The sequence below is a fragment of the Brachypodium distachyon genome, chromosome 1 (assembly GCF_000005505.3).
Source record: "Brachypodium distachyon strain Bd21 chromosome 1, Brachypodium_distachyon_v3.0, whole genome shotgun sequence".
NCBI classification, from domain to species: Eukaryota; Viridiplantae; Streptophyta; class Magnoliopsida; order Poales; family Poaceae; genus Brachypodium; species Brachypodium distachyon.
This window is the reverse complement of record NC_016131.3, coordinates 50,840,514-50,861,297: the sequence shown is the minus strand read 5'-3', so window position 1 is coordinate 50,861,297 and position 20,784 is coordinate 50,840,514. Positions and strand designations below refer to the sequence as shown.

The 20,784-nt window shown below is 45.1% G+C and overlaps 4 protein-coding genes across 4 annotated transcripts; 1 reads left to right on the top strand and 3 right to left on the bottom strand.

Annotated features, from left to right (window-relative positions):
• Window positions 1-17: 17 nt before the first annotated feature.
• On the bottom strand, window positions 18-4,721 carry LOC100843836 (kinesin-like protein KIN-10B). Its single transcript, XM_010231690.3, has 18 exons — window positions 4,219-4,721; window positions 3,949-4,135; window positions 3,635-3,838; window positions 3,273-3,468; window positions 2,969-3,168; window positions 2,238-2,491; window positions 2,050-2,148; window positions 1,896-1,929; window positions 1,707-1,751; window positions 1,576-1,626; window positions 1,408-1,488; window positions 1,244-1,319; window positions 927-1,168; window positions 798-844; window positions 700-721; window positions 559-627; window positions 429-470; window positions 18-300 (listed from the first exon to the last, which is right to left on the bottom strand). The coding sequence occupies exons 1-18, from the start codon at window positions 4,446-4,448 to the stop codon at window positions 265-267; spliced, it is 2,115 nt and encodes a 704-aa protein (XP_010229992.1). The 5' UTR covers window positions 4,449-4,721; the 3' UTR covers window positions 18-264.
• On the top strand, window positions 4,718-5,809 carry LOC100843526 (protein-lysine methyltransferase METTL21D). The gene is made up of 2 exons (XM_003561196.4): window positions 4,718-5,417; window positions 5,498-5,809. Exons 1-2 carry the CDS (start codon window positions 4,736-4,738, stop codon window positions 5,653-5,655), a joined length of 840 nt encoding a protein of 279 aa, XP_003561244.3. The 5' UTR covers window positions 4,718-4,735; the 3' UTR covers window positions 5,656-5,809.
• Window positions 5,810-5,962: 153 nt separating this feature from the next.
• Window positions 5,963-13,411, bottom strand: LOC100842921. The gene is made up of 18 exons (XM_003561194.4): window positions 11,567-13,411; window positions 10,863-10,934; window positions 10,544-10,748; window positions 10,353-10,464; window positions 10,004-10,084; window positions 9,841-9,916; window positions 9,695-9,754; window positions 9,552-9,604; window positions 9,305-9,471; window positions 8,966-9,170; window positions 8,125-8,182; window positions 7,877-7,933; window positions 7,482-7,727; window positions 7,204-7,268; window positions 7,025-7,093; window positions 6,853-6,946; window positions 6,528-6,668; window positions 5,963-6,443 (listed from the first exon to the last, which is right to left on the bottom strand). The coding sequence occupies exons 1-18, from the start codon at window positions 13,283-13,285 to the stop codon at window positions 6,351-6,353; spliced, it is 3,573 nt and encodes a 1,190-aa protein (XP_003561242.1). The 5' UTR covers window positions 13,286-13,411; the 3' UTR covers window positions 5,963-6,350.
• A 1,666-nt stretch (window positions 13,412-15,077) lies between these two features.
• Window positions 15,078-20,438, bottom strand: LOC100842613. The gene is made up of 3 exons (XM_010229854.3): window positions 20,170-20,438; window positions 16,051-18,858; window positions 15,078-15,613 (listed from the first exon to the last, which is right to left on the bottom strand). Exon 2 carries the CDS (start codon window positions 18,713-18,715, stop codon window positions 16,466-16,468), a length of 2,250 nt encoding a protein of 749 aa, XP_010228156.1. The 5' UTR covers window positions 18,716-18,858; window positions 20,170-20,438; the 3' UTR covers window positions 15,078-15,613; window positions 16,051-16,465.
• Between the last annotated feature and the right edge of the window lie 346 nt (window positions 20,439-20,784).

The following is a 20,784-nucleotide window of genomic DNA, read 5'->3' as shown; positions in this document are numbered from 1 at the left end:
GGACGCGAAGGCAAAAGTTTGGGACTACAATGCATGTATTGATGTCTTTTCACCCTGTATAAATATCATCATCAATCAATGGAATAGAATACAGAGATTCATTCTCATTTTCATTCACAACACTTCTCACACTCAACACAACAAACCAAAGCATTTTCGGTACCCAACACACATCAGTACAGATTGGCACTCCTATGGCGGAAAGATTACTATCGGCAGCCTTAACAACAACCGTTGTCATCCGCTCCGGCAGAGGTCATGGATCTAGGAGTCGATGATCCCAGAGATCATCTTTTTTATCTGGTGAAAAACAACATTGTATCGAGAATGAGTAAAAGCATCATAGTACCTAATACTATGAAGAGTTAGAAAATATAACGCATATAAACAAATACTGAAACAAACAGTCAAGTGCGATTCTCCAATACCTCTTTTTGGTTCATTCCAATAATATCTCTAAGATCATCTATCTGTGAAAACAACACGGGCACCTTAGGTAGGTAACATTGTTGGCTAGTAATTTCAAAAGGTACTTTGTATGAGAGCTAGACTGAATACCTCTTTAAATGGATCCGGTGACTCCTCGCGGAGCTCAATTATGTAATTTGCTCTTTTTTCTCCAATGCCCTACACATTCCACAATGAGTCAGTGAAAACAAAATAATCTGAAGGGTCATGATTATTAAGATCTGAGCTCACCTTAAGGCTTTTTAATTGCTCCCTGCAATGGATATAGAAGCATGAATTAGATTATTATAAATAATGTGAAATCATTTTCTAGTTAAGATCATACTCACTTATTAGCACTGTTGAGAAAAGTCAAGCACTCTTCAACTAGAGATTTCTGTATTCAAATAAAAATAATTTGTTAACAAAGCCAATTTACATATATAATAAAAGTAGCCAGCGAGTTATAAACATATAACCTTGATCCCTGTGCTGCGGGCTTGAAATGTATCTTTTGGATCTTCTGCCTGCTCAAATTTCAGACGCATCACAGGAGTTTTGTGTTCAGCTTCGTCAATGTTAATCGGCATGCCTTTTTTTGCTGTTACGCTCAATGGACGAGTGCTAAGAAGCTTCAATGAGTTTGATATCTCTCTCAGTCGCTCGGTCAGCTTTGGAGAGACTTTATTGGTGTTCACCGGAGTCTTTTCGACAAGGGTATCTGTGATGTTTAATTTTCAATTGAGTCTGCACTTGTAAATATGCCAAAAAATAAAGTAATAAACTTGTGTCATACCAGGTACATTAGAAGAGCGGATCTCATCCAAGTCAGTATATGAACTCGCTGCATGCGAATGTGACAAGGAGTAGCCCTAAAACAAACAAAAAATCTTGTTTATGGTATACATAATTACTAAACAATAAGCTCTGTTTTTCTCGCACAGGGATAGAGATATGTACCGCTTCCTGCATATTACTTGAAACCGCATTTTGTATTTCAGATGAGATGGTATCTACAGAGTCTCCTGTTTTATCAAACCCCTGCATATTGCATTTCAACATATGACAATCATTATTGACAGCGCTATCATATACCTTTGTGATACTTCCAAGAAGAAACCAAAGTACCTCATCTCTTGATGGAACGTGGACTTCGATGCCTTGTGATGATTGTGCCTCCTGTGGAACGATGCAGTGGAAAACTAAATAAATTTAGTGAAAACAAACCACACACAACTGCATCCACTAATTATACTAACCTCGGCTTCCTTTACTGCAGTTGGATCAACAACTAATGCATCTTCCTACAAAATTCATAGATTAGAATTAGTTAGTTAAAGTGTGAAGACACATTGGAATAGTAACTTAAACACATGCATATTACTCCGGAGGGAGTACTTGTCTGCAATAATGCAACAAATGATTTATTAATATGTTTAGTTATTTACCTTTGATGAACTGGTACTTGGACATAGCAAGGTTCTGTATAACAAAAACAAAATTAAGTCTTTGCACAGAAAATAATACTCATATTTTTAGGCTTAGCATCATTTTAGGAGTAGTGAATAAGAAATTTTCTGGAGTTAGTGAATAGTGTTGTACCTTGCACTCATTTTAGGCTTAGCATCATTTTGCTTCATTTTCATAGAAGCAGAGAGTGAGCTTCCTGATTTTTTTGTTGAATGGATGATCGGCTGTGACCTTTTATGAAATTAAAACAACCATTATTTGTAAAAATTTCAGTAAAATGTGAAAGCTCAAATAAATTACCAGCCAGATTAGAATACAACCTTTTCTTGGAAGCAGGAGTTCGACATGCGCTCTTGTTAAACCGGGGTCGATGATGCTCCTCTACTGCAGAATTCGGTTTGTGGATAGACGCAAGGAACGGAATGGAGGAGTTTTTGGAATTTGTAGACAAACTAGCATTTGTCTTTGAAGAACTTCTAGCACTCGTGGATAAGCGGAATTGTCCATTGACTGCTTGGCTCGAACGGGAGGCCAGCCTAAGAGTTGAGACTGTATCTTGGCAGCAAATGTCATCCTTCATCATGCATAAAGAGACAAAAACAGATTGAGATGAGATTGCTATAGCTGCTATGTATTAAATTAACAGGTAAGCTATGGTACTAGCAACTAATAATTGGTCAGAACCAAATTATGGTTTGAGCACCTGTCTTACCACTAAAAGTATTGGAACATATATTGCAGTATTTGAAGAATGCGTCTATTGAATGAGAAGATACGGGTACAAGTTATTGTTACAAACTTTATTATTTTACGAACATGAACACATCACCTTGATATATGCAAGGTTAATAACTAAAAAAATAGAAGCATTGTATCCCATTTCTGAAATATCTATCTAACTGATGTTAGCTTCAAGGAGATGTAAGAAATAGATAGAGCTCGCATTTCTTAACAAAATGGACCTTTGAGATGTATACTATTAAAAAACTATTTTTTTGTCCATCCTGTAACAAAATAAAGTCATATGAGATAAAGCTGTCAAGTAGTTTACCAAGCAGGTTATCAACACAGCTCCACTTGTCTTGCATAAAGAATCTTGCAGAAGACGAGTAACTTTGCTCTGCCTATACGGTACAAAACTCTGGTTGCTATTCAGTGCTTGCACAACATTCATCAAGGCATATATGGACTTGTTACTGTTTTGTAGAGCAGCCCCTTCACCATTATTCTTCTGCTTGGGATCTACGTAGCCTAAGGAAAGCATAATGTAAAAACCAAAAAAAAAAAAAGATAATGTCATATACCATCTCAACTAGGCTGGCAGAACTTGCGTTGTGCGCATGATAAAAGCAAACCTGCCAAGTTGAGGAAGTTCATCTTAGCAACAACACGTTGCCTGTCTTGCTGGTCCATTCTAGAAATGTGAATAATCAGGCCTTGGTGTCCCATAGTGTGTAACTGGCTAGAAGATTTATTAGTAGGATGCTTCTTCTGATTGCTGCAATCGAAACAACTCAGTTGTGTAAATTCTTCCACTGACTTCACATCAACCTGCAATTAAAAAATAATCCCTTAGAATCAGTTCATATTGTATAACACGTGGTTAAATTGCCGAATGTAAAAGAATTAGTACTCAGGCAAGCATCCATGTAAAGCTTATTGTAAGTCAACATTTTTAGAGTGAAGTTAAGTTAGAGAGAATATGAATCAATTGTACCTTGGAGAGGCCCTTGAGATGAGTCCTTCCGTCGGCATCTTCTAGTATGTGGACCTCTTGGTCCTTGGGGTCCAAGAGATCAAAGATGCGGGCATCCTGGAGCACCTGATAGGCTGAGACTGTGATAGAGCCGCCAATTTGTTGGGTGAATTCAAGGATTTGGTTGATTGCCATGGTGACTACGCCTGGCTGGTCCTGTGACCCCTGAAAGTACGTAGGCAGGGCATTCGAGATCAGTTGGTCCATGATCAATCCATGAAATGCAAATTCACTCATTTTAACAGGTGATGGATGGAGTATTGTGTATTACGTACCGTGAAGAGGTGATCTTTGGCAGTGGCGGCGCCACAGGCGACGACGCAGGCGTTGGTGCTGCTGGTGGTCTGAAGAAGACGTTGGATGAGCGGGCTGACCTCGTTGAGGAAGACGTGCTGATTGGGTTCCTCCTTGAGGTAGCACCAGTCCAGCCTGTGGTCGTCCTTGCGCGTGTTGCCGTCAGCTCTTGTGCAGGCCGGATCAAAGTCAAAATCGTACATATATCCACTAGAAATTGACGGGAATCGCAGGCTAGTAGAAAGAAATACCCTTTGGAAGAAGAGGAGGAAGGAGTGAAGGAGACGCGGGCGGCATCGGAGGATCGAGGATGCGCGCCTCGCACAACGCCCACCTTGAACGACGACGAGGCACCAGCAGCAGTAGTTGTACAAGGGCAGCAGATCCTCGCGACGACTCTGACGCCGCCGCCTCCGACGACCGCTTGCTCGGCCCTGACGCCGCTGCCTCCGACGACCGCCGCCGGCGCTTGCTCCTCCATCACCCAACGATGATCTACAACCGGATCGAATGGAATTGGATTGAATTGATGGGGAATTTTCGGCCGTTGCGAGAAGCGCCGCCTAAAACTTGTGCTCCAGCTCTCTAACGGCCGTTGCGAGAGATTCGAAATTATAGGAGCAGAGAAAGGAGGAGCGTGTTCAGATTCGGCATTCTGGGCTAGTCGGGCCGCTTAGCCCCGGCCTGGCCCATCTTGGCCCAGCCCAACAAATGAAGTCGAGTTCCCCTCCCCGGCCGCCGCCGCCGCCCCAGGAAGGAAGCAAGGAGATGGATCCAGCAGCAGCAGAGGAGACGACGACGGTGCTGGGCGCGTACGCCGGCCCAGCCCGGCCGGTCGAGACCGCGTCGGGGGAGACGATGCTCCTGTGGTCGCTGGGCCAGCCGGCGTCTCACCGGCCCAACGCCTTCGTCCGCCACGGCGCGGCCGCCTTCGCCCTCGACGCCTGCGGCCGCCGCGTGACGCTCCTCCAGTCGCCGTCCTCCTTCATGGCCGCGTCGGGCGTCACGGGCGCCGTCGTCTGGGACAGCGCCGTCGTGCTCGCCAAGTTCCTCGAGCACGCCGCCGCCGACACCGGGGCCCTCAAGGGGCTCCGCGGCGGCCGCGCCCTGGAGCTCGGCGCCGGCTGCGGCCTCGTCGGGATCGTGGCGGCGCTGCTCGGCGCGCGCGTCGTCGCCACCGACCTCCATGACCGGCTCAGGCTGCTCGCCAAGAACATCGAGCAGAACCTCGATTCGTCGAGCTGCTGGGGCGGCGGCTCTGCGCAGGCCGCCGAGCTCGTGTGGGGCGACGAGGATCCTGTCTTGGACGACGACGGCAGCCATGATTTCGACTTCATCCTGGGCTCCGACGTGGTCTACAGCGAGGAGGCGGTGGACCCGCTCGTGGCCACGCTCAACGGCCTCGCCGGCGACCGCACCACCATACTGCTCGCCGGAGAACTCCGCAACGGTACTCATCCTCTCCCTAAAACTTGTGCTCCAGCTCTCTGATTCTGATCTAATGGAATGGAATGGATTTGGTTTTGCTAGACGTGGTGCTGGAGTGCTTCTTGGAGGCGGCCATGGAGGACTTCGACATTGGCAGCATCCAGCAAGAGCAGTGGCACCCTGATTTCCGCACCAATCGCGTCGCCATTTTCATCCTCGTCAAGAAACCCAAACCACAACCACAAGAAGAATCCATCTAATTAACTACTCCGTCCCATCCATCATTGTAATGCCACTGTACTTGATGATTCGTGTCTGTCCACAAGCTTAATTGGCACGACTGAGAAATGCCATGTCATGCCATGGCTTTGCGTAATTCGATCACTAAAGATGTAGAAATTGAGATTTCTGCTCCGACCAACTCCTTCCTACTTGTCATTTCTAGGAGGTGGGTACATTCATTCGAAACAAAAGGAGGCGTTGGGGGGTGAAGAACGACCTCATCTAAAGCAGCAAAGTTCCATGCAAAGGGAAATCATAAGAAGCAGATAAAGTTGCATGTACCCATCCGGACATAAATAAAACACTTTATCACCACTCCTTACAAAATTCTGAGACAAACACTATGGAAGGTACCCCAACAAACAGATCAAAACTTCTGTCACGGAACCGACAACATCAGGAGAGACCAGTCTCGCATCATCAAAATCTGCAGTTTCTGAGATGGCCTACATTTGCCACTCAGCTGAAAAAAGAAAGAAAATGGCAGCACATGGCTTCCAGCATCTCCACATCTATCTCAGACATCACGCAGACCTCGGTTACTTTACTTCCATCACTATCTTTTATGTTCCCCTTGAAGTATATCATCATCCTTTTGCCATGCTTCATCTTATGTACAGTTACCAGCAGAGCCTCCAAATGTCTGATCACCATATCTGTTGAACAAAACGCTTCAATCTCCGGGAGATGGCGAAGGCACCGCCTTGTACAGGTTCGACGTTCCATGGAATACAGTCAGGTGTGCCCCATTAAGATAAGCTTCCAACTGCGAGCAGTCAGTTTGATTAGATTTAAATCTCTCAAACAACACAACCAGACAATAAACAAAAAACTCAGGATTGTAGCAAACCTGTTCCTGAGGAATTCTAGAGAAACCAAACTTCTTCATCCAGATTGCTTCAGCTTCCTGGGCGGCTGGAAGCATGAAGTGCTTGATCTTCAGTGAGATGAGCATCCTTTCCATGCATGAAAACAAAACTTGGAAATAGCCCTGTTTGCAGCAAATTATCCGTAAGAAAAGAAAAAAAGATATAGGTCGATGCTTTATACTTCACCTAGATAGGAACGTAATAAGAAGGATAACTCTTTACTAATGTACTACAAAAATGCATTCCTTCATTGCCAGCATGAGTGATAATGAGGCATATAATGCTAAGCAGCAATTTTATACTCACCAGTCCTTGAAGATCCATACTTGTAGCAACCAGTGGCAGTTCAGCCACGTCACCTCCCATGATGCGCAAAAGTGCTGCCGACACAACAGTAGAACTGCAAAATGCAAATAGGATTCAACAACACCGGATACAAACGTTCGGTCCAATTTTAGGTTTCATAGACAATTCTTACCCTAGAGTTATGACTGCACAGTACATTCCACTGTAATCTTGGCCGGGCATTCCTTCCTTAGGTCTCCTTCTGGAAGATCAAAGGAAGAAACGAGACATTTCATACACATGGTGACACAGCTACATACTCACAAAGCATAGTATTGGAAAAAATACGTAAGAAAAGTTATCTTATCTTACCCATTAACCATCTCAGGAATTAGATCCCTACCGGTATTAGCTTCAATGATTGGATCAAAAGATTGCTGCAAAGAAAGAATAACCACAGAAGTGCAGCAATCAGCATTAAACATCAACAAAAGTGTGCTAGGAGAAGTGCCACAATCAGTATAAAATCAAACGTCAAAACAAAATGCCATTAGCTGTCCGGAGTATCAGATGCAAAAGAGAATAGAAGAAAAAACTTGACAGTGCATATAAAAGAGATTATATTCAATATCAAATAATGCAGCACGTACATGAATAATTGGGACAGCAGAGGAAAGCAGTAAGCTGCCATCTTCAGTGGCACTTCTACCAGCAAGTAATTGCCATCTGATATCTATATCAGTGTCCATGCTTAGACCTCTCGACTCATGTTTCTTTCTTATGATCTCAAGATCTGACCCTGACAAAGGCTGGGCTCCATCAGAAATCATCTTGTCCAAGCAGGAGCGTATCTCGGAGCAACTACTGCAACAAAACCACTCCCCGTCTGGTAATTCCTGCAGAAAAGAAAACAAGCTACTCTGTTAGCTTTCACCCTAGACATAAGCATTGCTAATTTTCAGTGAATATTGCACATCAAACTTAAATTAAATGCTAAGATTAAGGGTGATATGGAATTGAACAAATAAAGTTCATATGTGCTGACCTTCAGGTCTACCTGCCATTGAGTCCTCAAACATCCTACATGGTACTCTTTCTCACACTGAACAGCACAGAAAAAACAAGTTAACCAAGCATAAGTATATTTTATATGCAGCGACAGTAAGAAATATCACGCTAATTTACTTTTTTTGTTCAGACAAAAATTATATCCAGCAACATAAAGAAAAAACATGTCTTAATAACAGGATCATATGCAGAAACTATCAAGATGGCATTTGATAGAAGGCATACTTGATCACAGAGTATCACCGTGCGCTCGTCAAATACTGCATTGTTAAAATCCTTTTTCCTGCACAAAGAAGATGATTATTACAAGATTCCATTGTAGCAAATTGGGAGGGAGCCTTCCAAATAGCAAGAAACATACTAAAAAGTCATCTTTATTCATAATAAGTCTCCAAATAACAAGGACCTTTGCTTTTGAGCTCTCTCCTTACAATAGTTCCTTTAAGGTGTCGATTTGCTGATTTAGACCTCGAATTATGTCTCAAGAAATCATAGTATTCACATGGAGTTGGTTTGTCGATTCAAACGTGAGGTTAGATTCTACAGCAGTTGTTCTCATGAATATGGACAGGTGTCATTTCAAATACCTTCCAAAACGTCTAAAGTCTAAACCGCCTTGAAGAACACTCTTCGGGTCACCTAATAGATTGCCCGTGCTCTTTTCGTCTTCCAAACAGTCTAAAGTCTAAACCGCCTTGAAGAACACTCTTCTGGTCACCTAATAGATTGCCCGTGCTCTTTTCGTATGGGTATAGACTAGCTTTTGTACTAATTATGCCTATGCCACTACAAAAAACTGTCTACAAATTTTCTAGACCACAGGTAAATTGTCCACATGCTGTTTCCACCATTCCTAGCAGAGACAATAAAATATAGCGTTTGATAAAATATTACTTGCCATAGATCAAACTGAGAAAGTGCCAAAACACCTTGGGATCCTATGACTAAAGTCTAAGCTCTTAAACCTTTACCATATACAATTCTCTGATCTGGTTCAAGTATAGTTTATTATGACAATAGAGCAAACATATTAAGAGGGAAAAGAACCAAGATAGTCAGTACTCACTTGCACAGGGCACACCCTCCAAGGTCATCACAAATTGGGACAATTCTTATAGCTCTCTTCATTATCTGTTCAATGGAGTCAACTCCAGCCTGCCTCCCAGCAGCCTTAGCATTTTTATTTGCCGCTAAAGCTTTTTCCTTTTGAACAAGGTTGCTGCAATTATCACAAAACCACTCTGACGGGAATTCAGAGAGCCTAACACAAGCTGCAAATTGGAAATAAGCAGGTCCATATTAGAACGATTGTGTGAACAGAGAGAGATGACGATTCACAAGTAAATAACTAAAAGATGACACTCTTCAAGCATTATTTACAGTTCAGAAGGATGGGAGACTCTACCTGGGTGAAATGACCTTGGACACATTTTGCAAGGGAAAATATCCCCCCCTAGACCACATTCTCTGCACAGATCATCAGTTTCACGTTCCGACAATTCCATATCTTTTGATATTTTCATCGACAACTCATGCAGTGATACCCCATTCGATGTGAATATGTTGTCATACCTGACAGCAATGCATGTATTTAAGGGAAAACCGAACAAGGTTGACATAAGCTAAAACAGGATACCACATAACAGACTTACGGTTTGCGTCTTGAACCCTCACCCGCATGAGCCTCAAATGCTGAGGGGCTAACCTGGATATTACACATAAAAAGGTCAAAAAGAATATTATAGATATATATATATATTCATTAAAAAATAACTTTAATGGAAAAGAGTCGCACCACTCTCGAGCAGTGGTTACAGTAGATCCTTTGATCCTTGATATAGCCATCGACTTTTCTCTGCATAACACAGGTGCAAGTTATCAACCAAGCAAGCACAATGTCTGAATAAAAAAAATCAGGAAACAACTCTTGGTCCAACCAACCTGCCCATCAACATAGTAAGCTACTTCAGTGCCATCAAGCAAAACCTTAAAGACCAATTTGTGTAGTCCAGTATCCCTGAAGAAATTACCAAGCAGTGACCAATCAATTACGTGCTTGTTAACCAAGAAAAAAAAGGGATAACAAAAGTTTAGAAGTACCAACTTCGTTGTCACTTTTCCAGAACTCCCAGCCTTCTTGATTGATGATATCTTCACCGAAGAACTCTTGAAACTTGGAGTCATACTATAACACCCCCGAAAACAAAAAATGAAGAGGGAATGAAATATGTAAATGCAATAATTTAAGTTCAAACTAGAATTCAACAGAAGTCTAAAATACTAATCCAGCAAAAACTATGAAGTTGCATAAGACTAGATATAAACAATTTAGTTCCTTATGATAGATGGGTGTACAGTAATATCTCTTGATCAAATTATTTAACAAATGGTGAGATATCTTAGTAAGGCAGAAAAGAGCACATCTAGCACATTATGACGATTAAACTGCTTACCTGGAATCACTCTTGCTACATGAATAAGATGGGGAAGGAGGATCTTGAGGTTGTTTTGAATCAAGGCAACAGTGACACAGAAAGTGTTCTGTTTCTGATGAAGGAAGATGCCCTGGAGCAAATAGGTAACATAAGCAAAGGCAGCAAAGAAAATTAGCACTTCCAGAATTACCTAAGCATGAAAGCCTCACCGCCACAATTCAGGCAATTCGGTCGGCTCCTTATAACCATGGGGTCAATTGAAGACCGGAAAGTTTCTTCCAGAGATTCCAAAGAAGAACCACAACAGGCACGCAGCACATCCCGCAAACTATTACCGTTCCCTAAATAAATGTGTTCTGCAGGGTGCTTTTTGTTGCTCCCAGCATGTAGTTCAAAGAAATAAGTAGAGAGAGCCTGTGACATTCAAAAGGAGAACATCATTATGTAAACAGTGGTGTAACCTGAGAGCCATCACATTCAACAGATAGAGGAAGTACTAATCTGAGAGCCAGGTTCAAGAGCACTAACCCGAGAGCCATTACACTTAATACAAAAGCAACGTATATTGCAACCTGTAATCACTCCTTTGACCACAGCCTTCTGCAAGTTGCAAATATCATAAATATTAATTGCACTGAGTTGCATCGTTCTCCACTTGTTATATAACATGATTCACGCTTAAAACGCTCAAAGGTGACTGCCATAGCATTTCACAACATGTGGCAGTTTATTTAAAGAGCTGCATTTAGGGGCTAATTCGTTCATGGCCCCTCATAACACTAACATGAACCAATGCACCAAGCCACAAGCTTTGCGTTTTTTGAAACAACAAAATAATATTAACATGATATGGCTAGAAGAAGCGTGGCATGAAAAATTAAGGGGAGAAGGCCTGACAATTGGTGTCACAAGTTATCACACAATTGATTTGGGCAGTCCCTGGAAGGTGTAACAAATGGTGCCTGGGTACCAACAAAGCTGGCTAGAAAATGACTTAACATATCAGAAGCAAAGACATGCATTATCTTAACAGAAAAACATCCAGTACCCTATGGTGTACTAAAAGATAAAAACCCATAACTAATATTGACGATCACTGAGCCAAGCTAAATCATGAGGCACAGCTAAATATTGGGGCAGTGTCAAAGGCTCGTCTAGCCCAAAAATGAAGCTATGTCTACTCTGCCGACAGACAAGAAACTGTAGATAAAACATGACTAATTCTCTCATACCTTGCTATTTGGGATGATGTACATAACCGGCATTCCCTCGAGCAGGCCTGTCTGCAGCAACTCTTTAACATTGCCTGGGTGCTTTGTGAAGCATGCAACCTTCTTAGACATCTTCATCTCCATCTTCTTTACAGATGGAGGTGATGCAGTATCAGCTGGTGGCTTGAGCAGTGACCTTGTGAACCTCCTCTCCGATGGTGGAGCCAAGTCAACTGAGGCATCCTTGTTGTCATCGCTACCTTGAACTTCACTGGTTACGGCATCTTCTTCTGGTTTGCTCTTGAGTAGAGATCTTGTGAAGCGTCTTCTGGGCTTCAGGCCAGAAGTGGAAACGGGAGTGGCGGCACCATCAGTGACCAAAGGAGGATCAGCCAATACATTGTCCAGGACATTGGGTCTATTTGATCCATGACAGGTAGCCGTGAGCTCCTCCCTCTGGTGCTGGCCAATTACAGTAGTGGGTTCCTGCAAAGTTGGATGTGCACCCTCAGTGACCAAAGGAGGATCGGCCAGGACATTATCCAGTATACTTGGTCCATTTGATCCATGACAGGCATCCGTGAGCTCTTCCCCCTGGTGTTGGCCAAATACAGTAGTGGGTTCCTGCAAAGTTGGATGTGCACCCTCAGTGACCAAAGGAGGATCGGCCAGGACATTATCCAGTATACTTGATCCATTTGATCCATGACAGGCATCCATGAGCTCTTCCCTCTGGTGTTGGCCAATTACAGAAGTGGGTTCCTGCAAAGTTGGATGTGCACCCTCGGTGACCAAAGGAGAACCGGCCAGGACATTATCCAGCATACTTGATCCATTTGATCCATGACAGGCTTCCATGAGCTCCTCCTTGTGATGTTGGACAATCACAGTAGTGGATTCTTGCAGAGTTGAACTTGCACCCTCAGTGGCCAAAAGAGGATCATCAAAGGCATTGTCCAACATACCTGACCCCAAGCAGGCATCCAAGAGCTCATCCAGAGTTGGACTTTCACCCATTACAGCAGTGAATTCCTGCAAAGTTGGAGGTGCATCCAGTTCCAACAACCAGGCATGCTCATCCACATCCGGCATTGCAAGCGCAGCAGCAGCATTGGGCTCGGCTCCTGCGTCCTGTTTCGCAGCCTCGGCATCACATCCGGCAGATTGAGTCATGACACCGGTGTCTTCTCCAGATGCATTGGATGTACCATTTGGATGTTGAGGGGGGACTGCAGCAGGAGTGGATCCATGCTCCTCCCCTGTCGAAGGGGCGCCGAGGCAGGGGCGGGCGAAGGCGCCCATGAGGTCGGAGTCGCCGCCGTTGGTGTTGGGCTGCGCCTCGGCATCCACCGTGATGAGGTCGTCCGCACGGTGGTTGGCCTTGGGCAGGCCGGCGTCGACGACGTAGCTGCCGGCCTTGGACGCCTCTCCATCGACATCAGCGTCATGGCTGGCCTTGGGCGCCTCGGCATCCAAGGGCGGCGTGGGCGGGGAGGAAAGCAGATCCGCAGGGTCCTCCTCCTTATCCTTGTTGGGAGGGTCCGGTGATCTAGGCTTCCGCCTCTTGGCAGGCGGCGCGGAGGAGGCGGGGGAAGAGAGGGAGCGGCCAGAGCGGGAGCGGGTGCGGCCCAGGGAGGTGGTAATCTCGGAGAGCGACTGCAGAGCGAAAGCGAGCTCGCGCTTCATGGCCCGGGGCGCCGGAGATGAGCCGCCGCCGTCGCCGCCAGAGGAGGCGGTCATGGGAGACCGAGAGGCGATCGAGAGGATTTGGATTGCTGCTAGGGTTTGGAGAGATCGGAGGAGGAAGAAGAAGAGGAAGAAGAAGGAGAGCAGGCCGAGAGGCGCCCGTGCGCTGTGCTCTGCCCGACCCCAATACACCACTTGTATTCTTATTATTTTTCTAGGCTCTGTGAAAGGACTATATTGCCCCTCCTCCCTTTCCAACCAAAACAAAGCTCCATCTATGGTTCCATGGAAAGAAAAACAATCACAAATCACAATGGTATTCTAATCTCTCTCTTGTTTCTTTCTCTTTGTGTTATTTGTATTCTAAAAGGTAAGGCAATGATGGGTGGATATTTTATTTTTAGACAGAACAGAACAGAAGAAAAAACATCGATTGGTTTGATAGGTGCCAGCTAGGTTATTCACCGTTCATCAACTTACAAGGATGTTAATCAATAGTTTCCATGTGTATATTGACACGAGAAAATTGCATTTTGATTGGATAAGGACGACAGCTCCGCTTGAAATTAAATATGATGTCATTGGGAATGAGTGGGCGATGTTCCCGAGGACAGGGCTATGGATGGTATTTCTAGCTCACGAGAGGGAGAGCACGCGCCGTGCTCTACAACTCACGAGGGAAGAGCACGCGCTGTGCTCGGAAAATGGTCCCATTGTCACATGAGTATGAGTTGTCTTGGGAAATGGCTCCGTTGGCATATGCGAGGGTAGTGAAGATACCCATACGAAACGACAATGTAGCGAAAGAAAGAGCGGTGCCTCTTTTTTTGGAGAAAATAAACCGTTCCTCGACGGCGAGCTTCATATGGATGTTCATCAATAGCTTATGTGTGAATGTATTTTGACATGATAAAATTGCCTTTGATTGGCTGAGGCGGGCGAACGCGTTTTGCTGTGCGTGAAATTAAATCTAATGCAGTTGGGAGTGAGTAGGCGATGTTCCCGAGGACAGGGTTAGGGGTGGTATTTCCAGCTCATAGGGGTGTTGTGCTCGGAAAATGGTCCCCATTGCCATATCAGTGTGCGCTATCTTCGGAAATGGCTTATTGGGTCATACATGGGCCCGCTCGATGGATTGAAATCCCTCGTCCTGGTGGACCACCACGGCTCGCCCGAACAACGGACAACGTTGGGTCGTGCATGTGTCCGCTCGACGGATCAAAATAGCCCGCCGCGACATATCTTTTGTTGGGCCTTGCATGGGCCCACTCGAAATTGCGTGTCCTGAAAAAACCACCCAACAGTGGATCCAGACCTTGTCTAAGCCATATATGCATGGGCCCACTTGATAAATTTGGATGGACAAGTAATGCTGGCTTCTCAAAATTCCCATGCATGTTCCAAAATTGGACTAAAGGGGCATATTTTTCCTGAAACCCTGAAGGGGCATTATTGGAATATATACGGCTTGTTGTGTTTGAGAGGTGAAGGGCCGTTACGGGTGGTCAGGCAGGCGCGCGCCAAGCTAGTGAAGTAGGGAATCAAACCACACAGTATACGCGCCTCGTCAAATAAGTTCCCGACCGTTGGATCCGACACGTGCATGCAAGTGTCCGTGCGTTCAAGGGAGTAACTTGCGTGCGGCCGTACGTATTCCCCGCCAAAATTGAAAAAAAAAACTTGGCACGTACCAGCATGCATGTAAGACGCCATGCATGCAGCGTGCATGCCACGTACGCACACGCGCGGGTGCTACAAGACAAATTAATCAGCGCACGTACGTACGTTTCTCTCTCTCTCAAACGTCCAGTACTAGTCCTACGTGTTTGACGCAATTAACTAAGACTAGGAGTGAAATGTCATTACTGTCCTTGGATGTCAAGCATGCATGTTACTACAAGTAGAACCGAAGAAAAGGAACAAGTAATTGATCCATACGGACGGCTTTGGGTCCTCATGCAACTACACAACTTGACACACGCACAAAGTTTGGACGAAACGAAACAAGGAAGCCTGTTGAGCTTCTTTTCCCTGTCGACTCTGTATCATGATACGACTCATGATCCTCGACTGGTTCACTTAATAACAGAGATGATGGGATGGGATGGGAAAGCATGCGCAAATTTGAAATCCCAAACTTAAGACAAGACGCCCGGGAATGTGATTGCTGTCACTTGGATCAACGGACAGAGACAGGCCCAGGCCCAGGCCCTCTTCCTTCCTTAGTTCCGATTCTGACCCATTAGGCTGGATCTGGATCTCGATCTCGATCTGGATGCGCTCTCTACAGTGCAATAAAGCAGAACTACCATTTGCAACATTTAACATACTAGCATTTGCATTCCTTGGTTTCACCTTCAGTACAAGAGCTCCACCTGTTGCCTGCCACCAAAAAAAAAGAAAAAGCAAACTTTTAATAGACAGTGAATTAACCATGTAGGAGCAGGTCATCAGAAATGCTATAAAGAGGCTTTCATCAATTCCTCGTTAATTTGCACCTCTATGATCAGTAATGTCACAGTGCAAAAAAATAACCTTCCTTGCTAGTACAAGATAGATGCATTTACTGATAAACTATCCAGATGAATTGCAACTAGGCAAGCCAAACAAGGCCTGACTGTTTCTTCTTCTTTTTTTTGGCAAGCCAACCAAGAGTACTACTAGCAGTTCTTAGTGGGACTGTATGGATTCAACAGAATATTATTTGCGCGCACATATACAACAATCAGAGGATATTTTTAAGAGATAAATCCAAGGGAAGATATACTACTCTGTGAATGCAACAAGGAAGCAACTATTAGGAGCAAATAATGGCATACCTTGATTCTGCTCCAGTGTCTGCCAAGCTCAATTGGGATTGCCTTGCAGCCACAATGACACCTCTGGGTTGAACTTCTTCAGGACCCAGAATGGCAGGCCCGCAAAGAAAATTCTTCACCGGTACCAGCTAGCCCAAGGATAAAAACTACATAATTTTTTTTTCTGTGACATACAAAACAACCTGTCTCTAACTCAAATTATCAGCATATCGTTATGATGACAAGACACATGCTCATATGATACACAAGGATTTAGGAACTGCCAGCTCCAGACTAATCATTGTATGTAGAGGTAACTGTCAAAAGCAATAGAACCTTGGAGACTATAGAAACTAGCAAATGTCTTCGATTCAAAACGACAGGTCAATAAAGGCATTATAATAGGTATGGAGTCAGTCAGCATCAACTGTCTTAATCAGCATTCAGAAGCTCCCCGGGCCTCCTCTCCTGTTTCCACCGTCTCCTCAAGGAGTTCTTTAGAAATAGCAGCTGGGTCGACCTCATAGCTACCCTTGGGGACATTTGGAGCTTCTTCCCCTGACATCCTATAAAAGGGCACCTGATGTGAAAACCGAAACATCTCTTCTTTTGGAATCCTCTTGATGACATTCGGCTCCTGATTACGCTGAAATATTGTTCTAAATCCAGCAACCTTAATCAAGGGAATGACAGAAATTCCATCATCTTCTGCATAATCATCCAGTACCTCAACAAGATCATAGACATGCAGCACATTATCTGGAGTATCTTCATTCCACTCAGGGGACCAATGCCGGTACAAAGCCCAGATATCACCCTTCTGTGGATAAATTTGAACCACCCCACGTGGACCTTTCTTCCATTTAATCTGGTGAGAGAACATGTTGACTATATCACAGGTTTCATATTTACCAATCCTGAAATCACCACATGTCTTTGTGAAACCAGAAGAAACCCAATTCAATGATCCAAATTCACTATTTGTCCTTGATGCAAGATAACTTATTTTGAGCTTAAAAGGATTCAAGGAAATTAGTTTCTGAATAAATGCATAATAACGAGGCATCCCATCTTCGTCATCATATGAAGCCCATATTTGATCAGTCTGGAAAGACTGCTCGGTACGATCCTTGTCAAAATCATGGAAATCAGGATCAGGTACAGTATATGAGAAAGGGTCATCGTCTTCATTTTCAGCATCTGTGCTGTTAACAGAACCATTCTCCACTGGATCATCTTTGTTTGCAGTAGAATCATCTGATGCAAGAGTTTCATTACCCTCAACATATTCTTTAACCACATGCTTCTTACTCATTTTTCCATTAACAGTAACTTGGATTGGTCTACTTCTTATCTCCATTAGCTTCTCCCTCAAATCACTCTTCATCTTGTCAATCAAAAGTGTCCTAATATTCGACTGACAGAAAGACTTGGTTACGCTGATCCGAGTAGGAGGCCTGGGTTTCCAACTGGGTCCAGCAGGAACACCTTGAAACTCAAAGGCTCCATTGTTGGTAGGAAATGGTATAGTTCCACCTGGCGTTCTAAAACAATTGGCCCATGGACCGGATAGAATGGAGGAAGAACCAACTCCAACATCTCTACCCGCAGTTCTCATCTTCTTTCCAGATGCAACATCACCCGTTCCATGATTAACATTCTCTGACATGTTTGCTTGCCTTTTTAGAGGATTGTGCTTCCTCTGAAGAGCGTCTTCCCTTCGTGCCACTGCTTGTGCCTCCTCCCTCTCTCTCTTAACTTTCTCATACGTCTGATGAACCACATTAGCAGCTTGAGCAGCAGCAGATGATGATGCAGTAGCACTAGCTGCACCAGCTGCCCTTGAGAATGGACCCCACTGGAAATTTCTGCCAGTTCTTGCATCTTGAGTTGCACCCTTGAAGTTCGAATCCCTCACTGCATGAACATCCTCGGTTGGTGGCATCGGTATCTCTTTTGCTAGGAATGGCTCACGGCAGCTAGGGCAGAGAAGATTGTGATTTAGGTACACTTTGAGATATTCAAAATTCATCTTGCATTTGTTGCATGAGGTCCAAAATGTATTTTCCACTGTTGGAGGTGGAGCAGGAGCAGGAGCAGGAGCTGGATGAGGAGCCGGACGCGGTGGTGGCTGACGCTGGCGCACCGCAGATGTTGCTGATCCTGCCTTTTGCCTGTTTGCTCTTGCCTTGGAAGCAGGCACTTTGGCTGCGAAATTTTCAAAGCCATTGGCTGCACTAGGAGTTGCACTTGTCTTATTTGATTGAGAAGTCTTCTGTTGTAGTACCACTAATTTCCTTTTCTGGTCATACAGTGCTCTCTTGGTTTTATCGGATAGGACATTCCATGCCTCGTTGACCATCTGGAAAGCCCCTTCAGCACCAACTGACTTGTTCTTGTCGGGATGGAGCTGAAGCACCAACTTCCTGTATTGTTTCCTCACAGTTTCGTCATCTGCTGACGTGTCCACGGAAAGGATAGAGTACCAGTCCTTCTCACCAGAAATCTTCACCTCCGAAGTAAGGTAAATATCCAAGGTATTAATCATCTGAACAATGCCTTCAAGACCAGGAAAGAGAGCCTTGGCCTTCAGGGCGAACTTCTTGGCCCCCTGCAGGTCCCTTGATTCGAACTTCTTCTCTGCAATTTCCTTGGCTCTAAGAGCCTCATCCTTGTTGCACTCCATTTTGTCGCACCTCAAAAGGGTAGAGTACAGACAGCAGCCACGCTCAAATGACAGAATCAGCTCAATATTCAGACCTCAGAGCCCTGCAGCATCTTCCACCAATCAGCGACCATGTGATGTGACCCTCAAGAACCTTCCAAGCCCTGTCCAAAAGGAAATAAAAAAATTACCAAAAATAATGCACAGCCAATTGCAGATACAGAAAGCTTTTACAAATATAGCCGTCTCCAGCATGACGGAATTATATCTACACAAAACCAGACCAACTGAGCTCAGCAGCACCGATACGGCTATCCATGTGACGTAATGTCTGGATACTGGGATACGCGATCCCCGAGGATCCCATCTTTTCTGATTTAAAAAAAAATACAGGATAAACTGAGATACGTATGGGACACGCAGCTCATTAGGCCCAGTTGCAACCCTGACTTCTACGCAGTTAACCACGCACTGGACATACTCGGCTACTCGCACGGAGACTCCCAAAAAATGAATGAGACAGAAACTCTTGGTCCAATTACAACCATCCCCAGCATGACTAGAATTATGAATACACCGAACACAAACATTGCCCTAGTGCCTAACGAGTGAGACACCAAAATATGAGGGATGCAGGAACAACCGCAGATATAAATATAACCATCTTCATCACAGACAGGAATGTAACTACACATATCTCAAACACTCACGTGGCGTGCAGTGGACATGCCACAAAATGAAGGGTCAATTTTCCTTTTTTCGTCTCCACACATGAATACAAGCTCCCACCACAGCTATCAACCACGTTTTTTTTTCTGTGTGTGCATATCCTGAGGCAGTGTTCTAATTTTTTGTTCCCATGCTCGTCGTGCATTGCCTACATGTGCTTCCTATAACTTGTGGTTTCTCATGCATATAATGGCAGGCAGATGGTGCACGTAAATGAGGCGAAATGTGTGCAAATGCTTCATGACAACACTACCAACTCGGTCCATGAGTCGGTTTACAAAACGACAAGACAGCATATCCAAAAGAGTGTCGGTACGCTTGCACAACTCGGTCCAATTAACAAAAGAATGTTGATACATTTTCCCCAAGACTGAGAAATATTTGCCACGAGCTCATTCATTGCAGAAGGTATCCATAGGTGTCTTAGCTAAGAGCAGCTCCAGCAGCTGCCCTATCCGATGCCCCCATAGTCCTATCTAGGGATTTTGAGCACACACAGAAAAAACACAGGTCCAGCAGCTTCCCCATCCGACTCCCCAAATTCAGCCGGCAGCTCCCAAACCCTAACGACTCCAACTGATCCCCGAACGGAAAGCTACCTCCCGCCAAGGTATGCTCGCCCTTGGGCCCTTCCCCTTCCCCTTCTATCCGGCTGGCGCTCCCGCTGCCCCCTTACTAGACGAAGCTACACGGACCGGGCCTCGACGAAGGACGAGAAGAGGAGGAGGTCGGGAACGGCAGCGTACCGGATCAGGACGGTGTGGCGATGGCGCCCGGAAGGCGAGGTGGATCCGGCGCCCGGCGTCGAGGGGCGGCGGCTCACGGAGGCGGTGGATGACGTAGGCAGAGGCGGGGGAGGATGACGTAGGGGGCGGTTGAGGGATGAGGGAGGCGGTGATGTGGTTCCAGTCGGCGGCGCGATTGTCGCCGTCGCGAGCTGTGATATCGCCGGTGCTGGGAAGCGGAGAAAAGAGAGTCTCGGGAAAGGGGAAGGAGACGAAGCGAAGCCAGAACCCCTCAATTCATTCCTTGAGTTGTTCTCCTCCCTCGTACACAGCGCACCCGGGTTATACGGCCCAACTTACAGCCCACGGCCCACTTACCAACACAATCTACTTGTAGCTGTGGCCGATGAAACCCTAACGTTGGGCCCACTTACCAACACTCTACTTGTAGCCGTGGCCGATGAAACCCTGACGATCGTTGTTGAAGAAAATTTCGATCACCGGATGACGACCCAAACTAGAGGGCTTTCGACTAAAAAGAGCACGCGGAGCAAATGGCAATCTCGTCGACTAACAAGGACCTAGGGACACAAGGATTATCCAGGTTCAGGACCCTCAATGAGGTAAAACACCTAG

Bases quoted from the DNA above. Each gene is read 5' to 3' on its own strand.
- LOC100843836 (XM_010231690.3), bottom strand. From the start codon at position 4,448: ATGGAGGAGCAAGCGCCGGCGGCGGTCGTCGGAGGCAGCGGCGTCAGG. The intron at 2,492-2,968 runs GTAAACTACTTG...TGCATGATGAAG, and splicing joins CTGTGTTGATAACCTGCTTG to GATGACATTTGCTGCCAAGA. The intron at 1,169-1,243 runs GTATGACACAAG...TAAACATCACAG, and splicing joins CCGCTCTTCTAATGTACCTG to ATACCCTTGTCGAAAAGACT.
- LOC100843526 (XM_003561196.4), top strand. From the start codon at position 4,736: ATGGATCCAGCAGCAGCAGAGGAGACGACGACGGTGCTGGGCGCGTAC. The intron at 5,418-5,497 runs GTACTCATCCTC...TGGTTTTGCTAG, and splicing joins CGCCGGAGAACTCCGCAACG to ACGTGGTGCTGGAGTGCTTC.
- LOC100842921 (XM_003561194.4), bottom strand. From the start codon at position 13,285: ATGACCGCCTCCTCTGGCGGCGACGGCGGCGGCTCATCTCCGGCGCCC. The intron at 9,917-10,003 runs GTTGGTACTTCT...TAATTTCTTCAG, and splicing joins TCTGGAAAAGTGACAACGAA to GGATACTGGACTACACAAAT. The intron at 9,171-9,304 runs GTAGAGTCTCCC...TCCAATTTGCAG, and splicing joins TCCAAGGTCATTTCACCCAG to CTTGTGTTAGGCTCTCTGAA.
- LOC100842613 (XM_010229854.3), bottom strand. From the start codon at position 18,715: ATGGAGTGCAACAAGGATGAGGCTCTTAGAGCCAAGGAAATTGCAGAG.